Raw genomic sequence first — 16,219 nt, forward strand, 5'->3', positions numbered from 1 at the left:
GTTCAATTGAGGTATAAAATGATTGTAGGATTTAGCATTACTAGTAATTGTGTTGCGATATTGAGTTTGTTCTGCGACAGACAAACTTAAGTGATAGAAAACTTGGAGCACAGGAATATCAGTATAGTATAGTTGTTGATTCTTCTATTCCAAAAGTTTGAGAAAAGTTATTTCTGGATTCACTTCTGTTTTCATTTTCCATCTGCACCAATATGTATCAGTTGACTGGTTCAATAGCAATAAGTCTTGTTCTTTTTAAAAGTAGACCTATCTTAATAGAAAAATATTCTTATTTCAAGTCCCAAATACTTTCTGATTTTGGCGCGTTAATAAAAAATGGGTAGCTAATATGAGAATTATTTGCTTTCTATCAAAACTATCAGGTGTTTACTTCTCCTACCTTAATTATCACCAAATATTTATAGAAACACACAAATCTTTGTTTTTACAAGAAATATCACCATCATTTAGATAGAAAAAGTGCATGGTTGTTGATTGAGATGTATATCCATAAACATTTGGTGATAGTTTAGATATGAAACTCAGAAAATTATGTATTTATTAAGAGCCTGTTTGAATTGACTTAAAAAAGTAACTTTTTAAAGTGTTGAAAATTATTTTAAAAATAAGTAGTTATGTGTTTAGATAAAAGAGTTGCAGTTGAAAAAAAGTTGTTGATGTATTTGGCAAATTAGTGTTGTTAAACATTTTTTTTTATCAAAATGTCTGAAATACCCTTAAAATTGTTAACATAATAAAAGTTGATTAATCTAAGGTTTTTATTTCTAAGAAAAATTTTAAAAAAATTAATTTATATTTTAATTCAATTCAATAACTTAATATTTAAGTTAATTTTAAATGTGCAACTTATTTTAAATTCCAAAAATGTATAATTTGAATAGATCACATGAAAGAATTTGGGAGTTGTTTAAAAGAATTAAGGGTAAAACAATAATATACTTGGTCAAAGTAGAATGACTTTTAAGTTAAAATAAGAGAGTAGGGGTCACCCTACTTTTAACTTTTGACTTATTTGTAGTCACTTTTGACTTATTTTAAGTTGTTCTTATAATTGTCAAACACTCTCACAAGTCAAAAAATGACTTTTAAGTCAGTTTGACCAACTTAAAAGCCCATCCAAACTGGAACTTACTCTAGTTCTTTGTTCATCAACTCAAATTTCAACAAATTTATTGAATCCATGACATATTTTTTTCATTTGCACAATATTGTCCTCGATGGAAATACGATGTCTTTTTAAATTTTAGAGATGAAAATACTCGTAAAACCTTTAAGGGTCATCAAGGTCTGAGAAACAAGGGAATGTTGACCTTTCAAGATGATAAAAGGCTAGAATGTGCGCAAATCTTACCATTACGACACTACCTCACGAAGGTAGAGAGACTATTTCCGATAGATTCTCGGCTCAGGTGCAACAAATCTCGATATAAAGAAGGAAACAATAAAGAAAATATAATAAATAACAAGGAAACAATGCAAACATCTACCAAAGAGGAACCAAAACGACAATAAATCATGTGATAATCGAAACACCATAAACAACATACTAAGATATATTATCAACGGAATACAATGATAAAATAGAAAAATAAAAACTAATTCATCATCACAATCACCAGCCACCCCCCGAAGCAAGATAATATTACACTACCTACTAACCTACCTTCTATCTAAAATCATAATCTCAATCAGAGATAAATTAAAATACGCCAAATGAGTATAGAGAATCAAAAATTAAATTCAAACTACCATTATTTTTCCCTCTCTTTTAAGGGTTGGTGAGCCCTATATATAGATTCATGTATGTTAATTTTCAAACTCCCATCAGCTTCGTTCAAGATCCTCTGTGGGAATAATTCTCCAGAATCTCTATACAAACATTCATTGAAGATCCATCAGATAAATTTATATCTGAAATTAGCTTTACATAATGTCTAATGTTGTGGAACTTGAGATCTTGAAGGACCTTCAAGACACGTATTTTAGAGAAGAGATAATAATGAATTTTCTTCAACATTCTTGTTTAGTGTTTAATTTATTTGCCAAATTTATTCATGATTTTAGGTTTATCGTTTGAAGATACATTATTAACTCTGTTTCATGACCCTCAATCTCAAGTTCCACATCATTATACATTATGTGTATGCTAATTATTGGTGCAAGTTAGTTTTCAATCTCATTCGTTAGCCATTCTCTTAGTACAAACCTTTGCTCTGATACCACGTTATCACGGACTTAGAGTCTCACTAATGTTTAGTGCGGCACTGGACAACTTACTCATGACTCTTTCACGCTCTTGTAAGCTCATGTAAGCCTTTTGAAGCTAGATCGCTAAGAGAATGCAAACAAAGACTTAGAAATATTTTAGATAACTTTGGAAGAAGGCTTTTGTATTGATTTGTGGAATGCTTACAACTTGAGTGATGCTTTGCAAATGAATGTCCCATCTATTTATACTACAACCTAAGGGTAAAAGTGCAATTAATATTAGTTTACAAGTTTCTAAAATATTTACACTTTGGTTCCTCTCTAGAATTCTCTACATATTCTAGGATATTCCAAAGCCTTCTTGAAATATCTAAGGGGTTCTAGAGTTCTCCATAAGCCTCTCACAACTCTAGATTCTTCCGCTCCTATCCGGATGCAAAATTTGACTGGCAAAGTGGCGGGGCATGACACTTTCCCCACCTATTAATACAACCACCGCGACACATTGTTATTGTTGTAAGAACTCCTGGATTTGGTCCTTAAATTACCACAAGTCTTCATATCTCTCCCATGTGGCCTCATCCAGAGTTTGTTCTTTCAATGAACAAGGAACATGGCATTGGTTTGCTGACCTCGCTTTCGTTTTGCTTGATAGTCTATGATAGAATCGATCTCTCGGTCATGCGAGGTGGTGACAGTTATGGGTGCTCGTCGTGATTGGTTCTGGCTAGGATCCTCATTGTCCTCATGGTATAGCTTGATGACGCTTGCATGAAAGACTGGATGGATTTTGAAGTGTGGAGGAAACTCCACCTTATAAGAGATTTTGCCTACCTTAGGCAAGGATCTTAAACGGACCCTCATACTTTTGCACTAAGTTCTGATGAACGCCCCTTAGTACTTTAAACAGTCTCGGGTTGAATTTTACCAAGACCATGTCGCCTACTTTGTAGTCCGTGGGACGATGCTTGCGGTCGACAAATTTCTTCATCTTCTTTGTTGCTTTGTCCAAGTAGGACTTGGCAGTGTCGAGTTGTTCCTTCCATCCCTTGGAAATATGGTAGGCTTCCAAACTCTTTCCCTAGAAAACGGCCAGTAAAGAATGCAGAGTTTGGGGTTGTTGGCCCGTCGCCAACTCAAATGGTGTGTGCCCGGTGGACTCACTCTTTTGCAAATTGTAAGAAAATTGCACCATGTCTAGGAGCCCGGCCCAATCTTTCTGGTGAACACTAACATAATGCCTTACATAGCACTCTAGTAGGGCATTGACACGCTCGGTCTGGCCTTCGGTTTGCGGGTGAAAACTTGTGGAGAAGTGAAGCTCCATGTCAAGTATCTCGAATAGCTCCCTCATAAAGTTCTCGGTAAAACGAGGGTCTCGATCGCTAGTGATATGTCTTGGCAGCCCCCAATATTTCACCACATTATTGAAGAACAATCGAGCAGCCTCCTTTGCGGTGCAACCAACTGTGTTGGGCATGAAAGTAGCATACTTTAAGAATCTATCCACCACGACCATGATGTTTCCATACTCGTTGGACTTAAGTAAGGAAGTGATGAAGTCACTCTCTCCCATGGTTGTTATGCTACAGGTAGTGGCTCGAGTAACCCTCCTGGTTGTCTTTGCTCCACTTTGTCTTGTTAGAACACAAGGCAGGTCTGCACATAGCACTCGATGTCATCCCGCATGCGTGACTAGTAATAGATTGCCTCGATCAACGCCCTCGTGTGTCGCTGCCCCGGATGCCTAGCCTACAACGTATCGTGGCTCTCCTTAATGATTCGCTACCTGATAGACCCGAACTTGGGTTCATAAACCCTCCGATAGAATATGAGCAACATGCCATCTTCCACCCAAAAGCGTCTTGTCTTGGCTTGGGCGGCCAACTCCATAAGTTTTTTTGCCTTCGGATCGTGTTGCATGCCATCTTTAATCGCATCTTGAATGTCATAATGGGCTGTAGTGATGGCAACAGGCTCGGCCTTCCTACTCAGTGTGTCGGCCACTACGTTGCCTCTTCCCGGCTTGAACTCCAATTCATAGTCAAATTCAGCTAGAAAATCTTTCCACCTAGCCTGCTTCGGGGTGATATTCTTCTGCGACTGGAAGTAGCTAGTGGCCACGTCGTCCGTCTTGTTTACGAACTTGGAGCCTAGTAAGTAGTGTCTCCATGTGCGTAGGCAATGTATCGTTCGGTCTCGTTAAGTTTGCAGCTCTCAAATACTATTAGGTGCCTATCTTGCATAAAGACTCCCTCAATGGCAAAATTTGAAGCATCCGTATGCACCTCGAAAGTCTTTGAGAAGTCAGGCAACGTCAAGTTCGGTTCTTCTGTTACTGCGGCCTTGAGACCTTTAAATGCTTTTCGGCACTCCTCGCTCCAAACCCACGACTTATTCTTTTTCAACAATTCGGTCAACAGAGTGGCCTTTGTGGAGTAGCCACTTATGAACCTGCGATAATAGTTCGCAAGTCCAAAGAATGATCGTAGCTCAGTCACCTTTGTGGGCATATTCCACTATTGGATCGCTTGGATCTTGGCCTCGTCCATCCGTAGTTCATCTTTGGTGATGATATGTCCCAAGAAGTACACCTCGTGTTAGGCGAACTCACACTTCTCCGGCTTAATGTAGAGCTGGTTCTCCCGTAAGACTTGGAAAACCTTCTTCAAGTGCTCCACGTGCTCCTCTAAGGTGTTACTATAGATGACTATGTCATCCAAGTACACTACCAAGAATTGATCCATGTAAGGATGAAATATCTTGTTCATCAACGTGTAAAAGGTGGCGGGTGTGTTGGTTAAACCGAATGGCATCACTAACCACTCATAGGCTCCATATCTCGTCACACAAGCTGTTTTTGGCTCATCCCCCCCTCCCGCAATGCGCACCTGGTAGTAGCCTTTTCGAAGATCCACATTGGTGAAGTACTTGTCCTTCCCAAGTCTATCAAACAAATCAGCAATAAGCGGGATAAAGTATTTGTTTTTAATGGTTACCTTGTTGAGCACCCGGTAGTCAATGCATAAGCGCAATGATCCGTCATTCTTCTTTTGAAATAGAACCGGCGCGCCATAAGGTGCTTTGGACGGGCGGATATGACCGGCCTCGAGGAGCTCTTTCAGTTGCTTCCTTACCTCCTCTAACTCGAGTGGAGCCATGCGATAGGGTGCATGTGCGGGTGGCTTGACTCCAACCTCCAACTCAATCTTGTGATCTACCTCGCGCCTAGGAGGTAGAGTTTTTAGCAACTCATCCGGCATCACGTCCCTATTTTCTTCAAGGACCTTCTGTATGACCGATGGCAAGGACTCTTTGCACCATTGTCTTCTCCTTAGCTTGCAATGGTGGCTATGAACGTCGGCTCCCCTTTCTTCAGGCCCTTCACAATCTGCATGGCCGACAAATGGGCACGTCCTTCTTTCTTCGGCACCTTGACTAAAGGTAACATATATGAACCTTCCCACTACATGAACATAAGTCTTTGGATGTAGGGATCAATCATCGTATGGCACCTTTGGAAGAACTCTTACCCAAGAATAATGTCAAAGATATCTAAAGAAGCCACAGTAAAGTTGGTCATACCTTGCCACTTCCCCAACGTGATGCTCACTTATTGGGAGACTCCGCACACGGGAGTCGGTGGTGCATTGACCGTCTTGAGGTGGGTGTTGCTTGGAATGTAGCTTAGCCCCAACCTTGTTGCCGCCGTCTTGGTCATGATGTTAGTTTCGGCCATGGAGTCTACCATGGCTCGAGTTGGTCGTTCATTGATGAAGACGTCTATATACTGTTGTCACGACCCAGGGGTACCCCCTAGATGTTACAAGGCACATATTACCCCCAAAGGCACTATGTAAGTCACTTAGCATATCATAACATAAGTATAGAACAATGCAAAGTAAAACACATTTCAAGTCTTAAGAAGTTTTTCATAAAAGCAAAGCGGAAGTCTAGACTTGTCTCAATATAGCTATCTATTACAATACCTGAATCAAATATGTACACAACCCCTACAACTTAGTCCAAAAAGGAAATACGAGAATGAAACTACTAAGTAAAAGTATCTGTCCTCGAATCATGAGGACTCACCAACCAACTAGGAGAAATGATCAAATCCAAGCTTTAGCCACAATGGGGACCACCTTGAGAACCGGACCCTACAGTTGGGGAAAATGTAGGAAAATATGGGTTAGTAAAAAAAATGCACTAAGTATGATAGCCATGCATAAAAACCTTGAAAACATGCTAAAAGGAACATTTTAGTTGAACGCATGCAATTTACTAAGTTAAACCATCATTTGGAAGATAATGGAAAAGCATAAGTCATAAGCATATTCATTATATAGATCATCATATCATAAGAGAAACATACCATAAGTACCCTCAAAGCATACTTGTGCAATGCATGAATAAGATCCCATAATCCCACCCATGCTAAGTAAAGCTTTTTGAGTAACCATAGTTCATAATTCATATTCTTGTTCATAGTGGAAATAAGCCTTAACCGACATAGACCATGTGAGCTTAACATGGAATCCGGTGTTATCCACACCGAAAAGGGTTGTCCTACTTGTCTAAGACCATCATTTGTTAGATTTTAGGTGGATCCACTAGCTAAATATCCTACGAAGGCATATAGTTATGGGATAATGAGATTGTTACTAAGAACCCGCCCTTTTTAGCGGGGGAGCTTCCATCTCAAGAGATTGCTTCTAGAAACCCGACCTTTCTCACGGAAGAGCTTCCATCTCATAGTCAATATCCACTCGGTGCTAAGCATTTATCCCACAGAGTACTTATTAAGTCATAACATGCTTCATTAGGATAACTTATTATATTATGTGTGAGAATAACCTTTTACCATCCATGTCTACATATAACATTAGATTCAAGTAGGTGAGAATTGCCTTTCAACCTAGAATCTACATTATGTGAGAAAACCTTTCACATTATGTTCATTATGTGTTCATGAGAATATCATTTCAATCAACACAACAATATTTTTATAATCATGGACACTTCACTCTCAAAGTGTTCCTAAAACATATACATAACCTTCATAAAACATGCATACTATCATATCTTGCCTTTTCAAAGGTCAAAACTCATATCAAATCAACACATCTAGAATTACTACATTAGACATGGATAATAACATGATTCAAATAACTCAATTACTACAAGCATAATCTCATAATATCTTTCTTTCATCAATCCACCCACATCACAAGTCTTAAATTGGAAATATGGGAATTTCATGGATTCTTGGGGATTCCAACATAAAAACCATAATAAATCATCAATTCAATCATAATATATTGTAATTAAATCATTAGAATCATTTTTGAAAGAAATGCATGACTTGGAGTTAAACCCTAGCTTTTGGGTAATTACTATATTTGAAATTGAGTTTGGAGGGACTCCATGGATGAAGACTATCCATGGATGAAGGACTACCATACCTTAGCTATGAATCTCCAAAGAATTTGAGTAGAAAGACTTGCTCCTTCAAACCCTAGCTCCAACTTCCTTCTTTTTCTTCTTCCTTGAAGTTCTAGAGAGAGAATTTTGGGGAAAAGTTGGTTTTGATTTGGGATTTTGAAATTACGAGGAAGATGACTTAATTTGAGGGTCTAAAATCATTATATAGTTAGTCTAATTTAGTGTACAACGACGTCACTTAATAACTAATTAATTCTGAAAAACCCCAAATTACCCCTAACTAATTCCTCAAAACAGTCTACAGGTGACCACCCACGACCCCACGACCACGGTTCGTGGATGGACCCACGTGGCGTGATGGTGAACTGTGGGTGGGTGTATCTAACCTGTTTCTGGGACCCTGACCCACGACTCCTTACTGACGAACCGTGGTTAGACCCATGGCCCATTTTGGTGAAGCATGGTCTGGGTTCATAGACTTAGTTTCCAGGGTCTTGACCCATGAGTGTGGTTTGACCCACAAGGCGTGGGTGCCCTCCGTTGTTCACTGCCGAGGCAGTTTGTAAGGGTCTCCCTCAAGGACCTATGGTTGGTCCTTGAGGGTCGTACCTTGATGTTCTAACACGAAACCCTATATTTTTAGGTACGGGGAGGTACGTTTACGACTCTAACCCTTATGTTAAGCTCTAGTTTAGCCTACTAGTTTCTGGAGTGTTACAACTGCGTGCTGAATTCTCCCGGCTTCTCTGTCTGTTATAGCCTCGCATAGTCCAACCATGCCTAACTGCGTCGTGCCCGCGTCCTACCCCTGCTCTTGTGCATTCTTCTCCTTTCACTCAAGTAGGATAGCACTAAGGTTCTTCATCTAAAGGCACCTGGAATAGCCATGCGGTCCACGCATATGTAACAACTATCTCCCTTGGTGGTCTGGGCCTTTCTCTCTGTGTAGTTTTGACGCCCAAACATCTTGTCGTCCGACTTGTAGGAGTCGTGTTACTTAGGATGTGCTTGTTGATCTTTTCCTCGGCCACGATCCCCCTACCTTTAGCACGACTACTCCTTGCATCCTTGCCTTTCGCATTTTCATGTCGGTCATGCTTAAAGTCGGTCAAAGATTCGGCTTGGGTGATGGCCTCATCGATGGTCTTGACTTGTCACCGCTCCAACTCCGTCTTGGCCCAATTTTGCAGTCCGTCCATGAAATGGAACAACATGTCTTCATCCGTGAGGTTGGGAATTTGAAGCGTGAGAGTGGTGAACTCCTTCACATACGCTTGAATGCTACCCGTTTGCTTCAATTCCCTAAACTTGCGTTTAACCTCATAGATGAAATTGTTAGGGAAAAAGGCTTTCTTGAACTCTTCTCGGAATTGCTCCCAAGTATTGATGGTGCACGCCTGAATGCTACTTGTTTGCTTCAATTCCCTAAACTTGCGTTTAACCTTATAAATGACGTTGTTAGGGAAGAAGGCTTTCTTGAACTCTTCTCAGAATTACTCCCAAGTATTGATGGTGCACGTGCCCTTCCCTATCTCGACCTCTTTGAGTCTCCACCATAACATGACCATTTACGAAAGATACAACACGACAATGTTGATCTTGTTCTCGTCGTTCTTCACCCGACTACACTTGAAGTAATTCTCTAAGTGCCATAAGAAGTTCTCCACCTTTTGGCGTCACAGACATCTTTGAACATAGATGGCTTATGAGCCTCGACCCTAGCCTCCCTATTATGGTCGGACGACGTTGATCCTCCAGCTTCCACGCCCTCCTTGAGTGCTTTCATCTCGGCCTTTATGGTATCAATTGTGCTTAACGCCTTCATGAGCCGACACTCCAAGGAAACGATGGATTCATTCATTTCGAACTCAGCACACTGGCGTCCTTCCAACTCCTTGCGGAGGTTGTCAATCTTCTCAAGGGTGAAGTCCTCGAGAGTCTTGAACTTGCCATCTGCCACATTCAAACGCCGATCTAATATCTCCACGGCCTGCCTCGTTTCAACCCTTACGACCCATTCCTCTCTGACAATGATGTCGATGGCCTCATCGCCAAGTTTATCGTCACTTGCTTCGGTGGTCGAAGTTGGGTGAGATGTTAGTGCCTCACTTGGTGTGGGGTCGAGCAACATTTCCTTATTACTCTTTTGGTGCTTCTTTCCCTTACGGTTCTTCTTTCCACCATCTGGACAGACGTCGGTGGTGCTAAGGCGTTTACGTCTCTTTCGTTAGTCATTCCCTTAGTACAAACCTTTGCTCTGACACCACGTTATCACGGACTTAGAGTCTCACTAATGTTCCATGCGGCACTCGACAACTTACTCACTACTCTTTCACGCTCTTGTAAGCTTAAGTAAGCCTTTTGAAGCTATATTGCTAAGAGAATGCAAAGAAAGACTTAGAAAGATTTTGGAGAACTTTGGAAGAAGGCTTTTGTATTGCTTTGTGGAATGCTTACAACTTGAGTGATGCTTTGCAAATGGATGCCCTATCTATTTATACTACAACCTAGGGCAAAAGTGCAATTAATAATTACTTTACAAGTCCCTAAAGTATTTACACCTTGGTTCCTCTCTAGAATTCTCTACCTATTCTAGGATATTCCAAAGCCTTCTTAAAATATCTAAGGGGTTCTAGAGTTCTCCATAGGCCTCTCCACAACTCTAGATTTTTCTGCTCCTATCCATATGCAAAATTTGACTAGCAAAGTGGCGGGACATGACACTTAACTTAAATAAAAAACATATTGTGGTAAATAAAAACCGTAGAGGCATAGAGCATAGTAGTTATTCAAAATGTAAATACTAAAATTTAGGCGACCATAAATGTCATGGTTGTAAGAACACAATGTAAATGCTTTTAAGGAGAAAAAGTAGATCTCCAAAATGCAGAATCCATCTTTAGCAAGCTTGTCAGTTCTTTTTTTTTTTTGGTCAATTGTGGTGCAACCTGGAAAGGGCAGGGAAGATTATAAAGAATATGATCTAGAGAGATCCTCAGCACTACTTGAATTTATTGCAAATTCCGTGTTCTATATATGCCACATGCTAACTTCTAAAGATTCTGATCATTGTTGGTGTTAATAAGTTCCTAGACATGCATCTAATTGTCCACTGAATATCTAATTAGAAGTCACCTAAATAGGTAATTCTTGATAGATTCCTTGCAATGGTAGATCTATATTTTCCTTAGAAGAATAGGGTTTGTTTGTCAAAAGCATGTTATCGGGTTGTGTTGAGGACCAAAATTTTGTCTGGTGTCGTATTCTCCTTGTTGATTTCCTGTAGTTTTGATTTTGAATATCCCCATAGTAGTGGTTGGTTATTTTTATCCTAAGAAATGACAGTATCCAGGACTACATGTTTCAGGAGAGCGTCTGCCTTTTTTTGAGAGCATCATGGTTCAAACCCTTGATTATGGAGGAAAAACAAGAAGTCGATGATGACATGGATTACCTCTATGCGTATTATGAGGATGACAAAAAGCTAGAAGACTTCCGTTTTACTACTTCACCAAGCCTTCTGCATAGGCAATAGGAGATGAGGTGATAATGGTTATGTCAGGGCAGGAAGGCAAGAAGCAAGGCCTGCTCATCGACCAAACTCCTAGGACTCAGGTGTTGGATCATCACGCCAGACTAAGAAGAAAGAGACTGTTGTTCCTAAAGAAATTGTTGGTCAGTGTGCAAAGAGGGCACTCAAGCGTGAAGCTCTACTATAAGACAATTGTTGAAAAGCACCAGTAGCATCATAAATATTGCATCATTATAAATAGTAATGTGTCCACGTGGGCACATATATACCTTTAAAATACACTATTAAATAGTGCAGGGGATAAAAGGTCATCCATAAAATTTGGTATCGTAACAACAATTTTGGCCAAAGTTGAAGTATTTTTTAGAACTTTTTCCCTAATTATTTTCCTACTAGAGTAGACCCATTTTCATAAAAATCAGATCTTATTTGAAGTCCCAAATCAACCACATTCTAACAACACAATTCTTTGTTCATGACATCATCTTCTTCTTTTGCAAGTAATTCACAATAGGGCCACAATAAGGCAATTCACAAAACATCATTATCAACAATAAATATAATGATGTTTTTTCATGAACCCTCATTTTGTTCATTAAGATTAATTAAATAGAACAAAAAATTCATCACTCCACTCACATTACTCCCCAACATACACAATGAAGGAAAATATACAAATTCTACTAGATTACAAGGTTTAGGAGATCACTTGCTTTAATTTGATCAACTAATCAATTCAAGACTTGTATTTTCCTCTTCTGAACGACGTCCAAAGCCACAAAATCTATTTCAATCAATTAATTACAATAAGATTCCGGAATTAACAATTCTCAACTTATATATTTTGAAAAAAAAAAGGGTTAATCAACTTAAAAACTCAATTCCGAAAATGATGTTTGAATCCAAAAATCTTTACTTGATGATGTTACCTAAGTCATTTGGAATTTGTTGGTGAAAACCATTTCGAAAAAAGAAATTACAATCAGTTCACAATCTCAATTTTAGTTTAAAACTCAAGTTCTTGAAAAATCTTGTCATTTGCCAATCAAAATCTCAAGTTTTGATGTTAAAAATCATATATAATCAAAGGAAAATGAAGTTTTAGGGTCATAAAAGCTTTACCCAAATGATTTAGCATAAGAAATCTCTTCAAAAATCGCCTCCAAGGGTTTTAGCAAGGTCAAAAATGAAGAATGGAGCTTAAACCCTAAAATTTATAGGTCCAAATCCTCCTCTGATGAATAAAAAACCACTGTTTTGGAAAAACGAACCCCAAAAATAATTTCAACCTTCACTTTTGCAAAGGTCGCGATCGTGAATAGGCCCTTCGCGATCACAAAGGTCAAAGAAAATTAAACCTTCGCAAAAGCGAATCAGACCTCGCTATCGCAAGCCTAGCCAAAGTGAGCCCTCTCTCGCGATTGCAATATGCATCAGAACCCAGACCTCAGTAAAATCAGTCAACACAAAAACATTGAAATGACCCTCAGAATTCGTTCAGAATCCCGTACACACAAATCATATGTGAAATTTGACTACACTCGACATTTCGAACTCAATGGAACCATCAAAACACGAATCTGAGGTTTCCTTGACCCAGAACTCGTGAAAATCACAAGAAATGAACATAACACTTAAAAATGTCAAATCAAGCTCAAGACCTCTAAAAATTCAACTAAAATCTCACCTAGGCCTAAAATTCATCTCCCAAATCCAATGAAACTCTTGAAATTTCTATCAAAGCATTCGAAACCTCGAATGTTGACCAAAGTCAACCCAAAAGCTAAAATTTTCTACCCTTAACGTGCCATCAACCTCCTCCTATCTAGAATCATATCCTCGAAATTAGAAATAAAAACACTAGATCATTTTTTCTCATCGATTTTAATAAAGTCATCTATCTATACATGAGTAATCCAGAATATTTCAAAATGTCATTCTTTTTCCCTCTCTTTTAACGCGGCATAGGGTGAAGGCGGCGGGTGGGTGAGCCCTATATAAACATTGGTGTATACTACCTTTATCCTCTCTTTTTTCCATCTTTAGGCCATGTCTACCCTTGTCGAGCTTGAGATTGAGGGGCAAGAACTCTTGAACAACATTCAGGACCTGTCTATTGGAGAACAGGTAATTATGGGTTTTCTTCAACATTCAAGATCTATCTATCCTGTTGCAAATTTATACATATTAATTCAGTTTCTTTGCCTTATAACTGGTAGAGTTAATGTTAAATGATCAAGAGGTGATGGGTTCGAGCCTTGGAAACAATCTTGTATCTTGAATGTTGTTTAAGAGTTGCGATTAATTGGCTTTCATTGAAAGTAATATGTGTTTGCTGTAGTTTTTTCTTGTTTAGTGTTTTTATAGAGGTTTAATTGATTTGGGTGTTAGCTGGATTTGATTTTAGAGACAAATTCAAGATTTTAGGTTTGTGGATTTTGAACCCTAGTTTTTTTTTTTTTTTGCTGCTTAATGGGTTCAAGATACTTTATTTGTACATATTATTAACTCCATTTCTTGGCTTAACTTGTAAAGTTGCCTCTCCAGTTAAGTCTTTAGGGTAATTTTTCTTCTTGTTCCCATCCTGGTACATGATTATGGCCTGTGTAGCGTTGCTTTTCATCATTTGACGAATTGAATATAATCTTTCGGTTGTACAGGCTTACTGCTGTGTTATTTGATTAGACGATACAGGTTAAGCTGATTGATGTGGATTTTTGTTTCAGACTGAAATGAAGAGCAATTCTGAGGAAAGGTACCAAGTTGATTGTGAGAACAATTATCATGGTGTCTGTGCCATATGTTTGAATAAGATAGTGCTCCAAGAAACTGCTCTTGTAAAAGGTTGCGAGCATGCTTACTGGTATGTACATAGAACCAATCTCCAATTATTTACTGCCATTTTGATCATCACTCCCATGATAGAATTATATCCAATTTACTGTTTTGGATAATTTCGATCACTTAAAGTTGGTTCCGAGCTAATTATCCTACGTCTTGTTCGTTATCTCCTGCAATATGATCCGCATGCCTCTGATAGGATTCATCCAGTTTACTATTTAGGTGAACAAATCACTTACATTTGGTTCCGAACTATCAAGAAAGATAGCTTGTCGTTTTTTTGTTATAGGTTATCAATATGACTGTAAATAAATGGCAAATGAACTATAAAGAAAAGAAACTCACATGCCAGTGATATCGAATCCCTCAGAAGCACCTCTCCATCAGCGGGGTGAAGAAGGAATAAACTTTGTTGGCATTATTCTGTTTTATTGCTGCAGGGGAATTTTTGCTTTTCTATGTTGGGTGAATACAAGAAGGAAAGAAAGGAAATTCGCTACGTGTGGCAATTCTATGCTCAATCTTCTCACCCGGAAGAATTTTTTGTTTCATTAGTTGTATTAATAATAGCCTATTTATTGCTCTTGCGGGATTCGTTTTAGTTATCATTTATGATTGACTTTTGTGCATCAATTGCATTGATCTGTGCTAGTTTTGTTAGCTTTCAAACGATTATGCATTGTTATTTTCAGCTTGACTGAACCTTACTTTGGTGCAGTGTGACATGCATCCTTCGGTGGGCAACCTACAAAAAGGAACCAACATGCCCTCAGTGTAAACATCCATTTGAATTTCTCCACATCCATCGCTCCCTTGATGGAAGGTAGCTGATTATTTTGGTTTAACTTTCTTTTAGTAAATGTGATTCAAGATGATGCTAATAATGTGGCATATGTGGTATTTAATGTACATCCTTAGTTGCACTTTTACTAGTAAGTATAAAACCATGTGCATAATTCTCTGAGGAGGGATTTAAGTATTTTTGACTTCTTTTCTTGATCTGTTTGTTATGTTGACAGGTTATTTATGATTGTCTTATTCACTTCACTAACATAATGATCTAATTAATTATCCGGTTGATTTTTGTAAGAGGTCGTGGAGCTGTATTTATTGCCTTGGTAAACTAGACCAGTAAAGGTGGGCTGTGGTTAATGTTGTCTCTTTTTTTTTTTGTCAATTGTGGTGCAACCTGGAAAGGGCAGTATAAAGAATTTGATCTAGAGAGATCCTCAGCACTACTTGATTTTATTGCAAATTCCATGTTATGTATATGCCACAAGCTGACTTCTAAAGATTCTGACCATTGTTGGTATTACTAAGTTCCTAGAGATGCATCCAATTGACCTCTGAATATCTAATTTGACGTCACCTAAATAGGTAATTCTTGATAGATTCCTTGCAATAGAGATCTATATTGTCCTTGGAAGAATAGGGTTTGTTTGTCAAAAGCATGTTATCGGGTTGCATTGAGGACCAAAATCTTGTCTGGCATCGTCTTTTCCTTGTTTATTTTGTGTTGTTTTGCTCTTGAAAACATCCCCATAGTTGTGGTTGGTTATTTTTATCCTAAGAAATGATACATTGTTTCAACAGTATCCAGGACTACATGTTTGAGGAGAGTGTCTGCCTTCTACTGAGAGCATCATGGTTCAAACCCTTTGTGGAGGAAAAACAAGAAGTCGATGATTACATGGATTTCCTCTATGCATATTATGAGGATGATGAAGAGCTAGAAGACGACCATTTTACTAGTTCACCAAGTCTCCGCATAGGCAACAGGAGATGGGGCGATAATGGTTATGTCAGGGCAGGAAGGCAAGAAGCAAGTCCTGCTCATCCACCAAACTCCCATGACTCAGGTGCTGGATCATCACGCCAGACTACGAAGAATGAGACTGCTGTTCCTAAAGGAACTGTTGGTCGGCGTGCAAAGAGGGCACTCAAGCGTGAAGCTGCTGATAAGGCAGCTGCTGAAAAGCACCAGTCGCATTTAGTGAGGCTGGGTCGGATATGAGTTTGCTCCATCTCTAACCTTGAAGATCATGACATAGTGAATCACCACTGTACAATATCTCTAGTTCCTTCCATTTGTAGAGTAGTGCCCACCGTTTAGATGATGAGTTTACTAGATGGCATGAACCATTTTATGCCTGTTAATATCTCTCAGAGAAA

The 16,219-nt window shown here is 38.8% G+C and overlaps 1 protein-coding gene across 1 annotated transcript; it reads left to right on the top strand.

Annotated features, from left to right (window-relative positions):
* Positions 1 to 13,178: 13,178 nt before the first annotated feature.
* Positions 13,179 to 16,197, top strand: LOC125849315 (uncharacterized). Its single transcript, XM_049529386.1, has 4 exons — positions 13,179 to 13,333; positions 13,933 to 14,069; positions 14,766 to 14,870; positions 15,641 to 16,197. The coding sequence occupies exons 1-4, from the start codon at positions 13,256 to 13,258 to the stop codon at positions 16,059 to 16,061; spliced, it is 741 nt and encodes a 246-aa protein (XP_049385343.1). The 5' UTR covers positions 13,179 to 13,255; the 3' UTR covers positions 16,062 to 16,197.
* The last annotated feature ends 22 nt before the right edge of the window (positions 16,198 to 16,219 follow it).

This window comes from Solanum stenotomum, chromosome 1 (assembly GCF_019186545.1).
Source record: "Solanum stenotomum isolate F172 chromosome 1, ASM1918654v1, whole genome shotgun sequence".
NCBI lineage: Eukaryota > Viridiplantae > Streptophyta > Magnoliopsida > Solanales > Solanaceae > Solanum > Solanum stenotomum.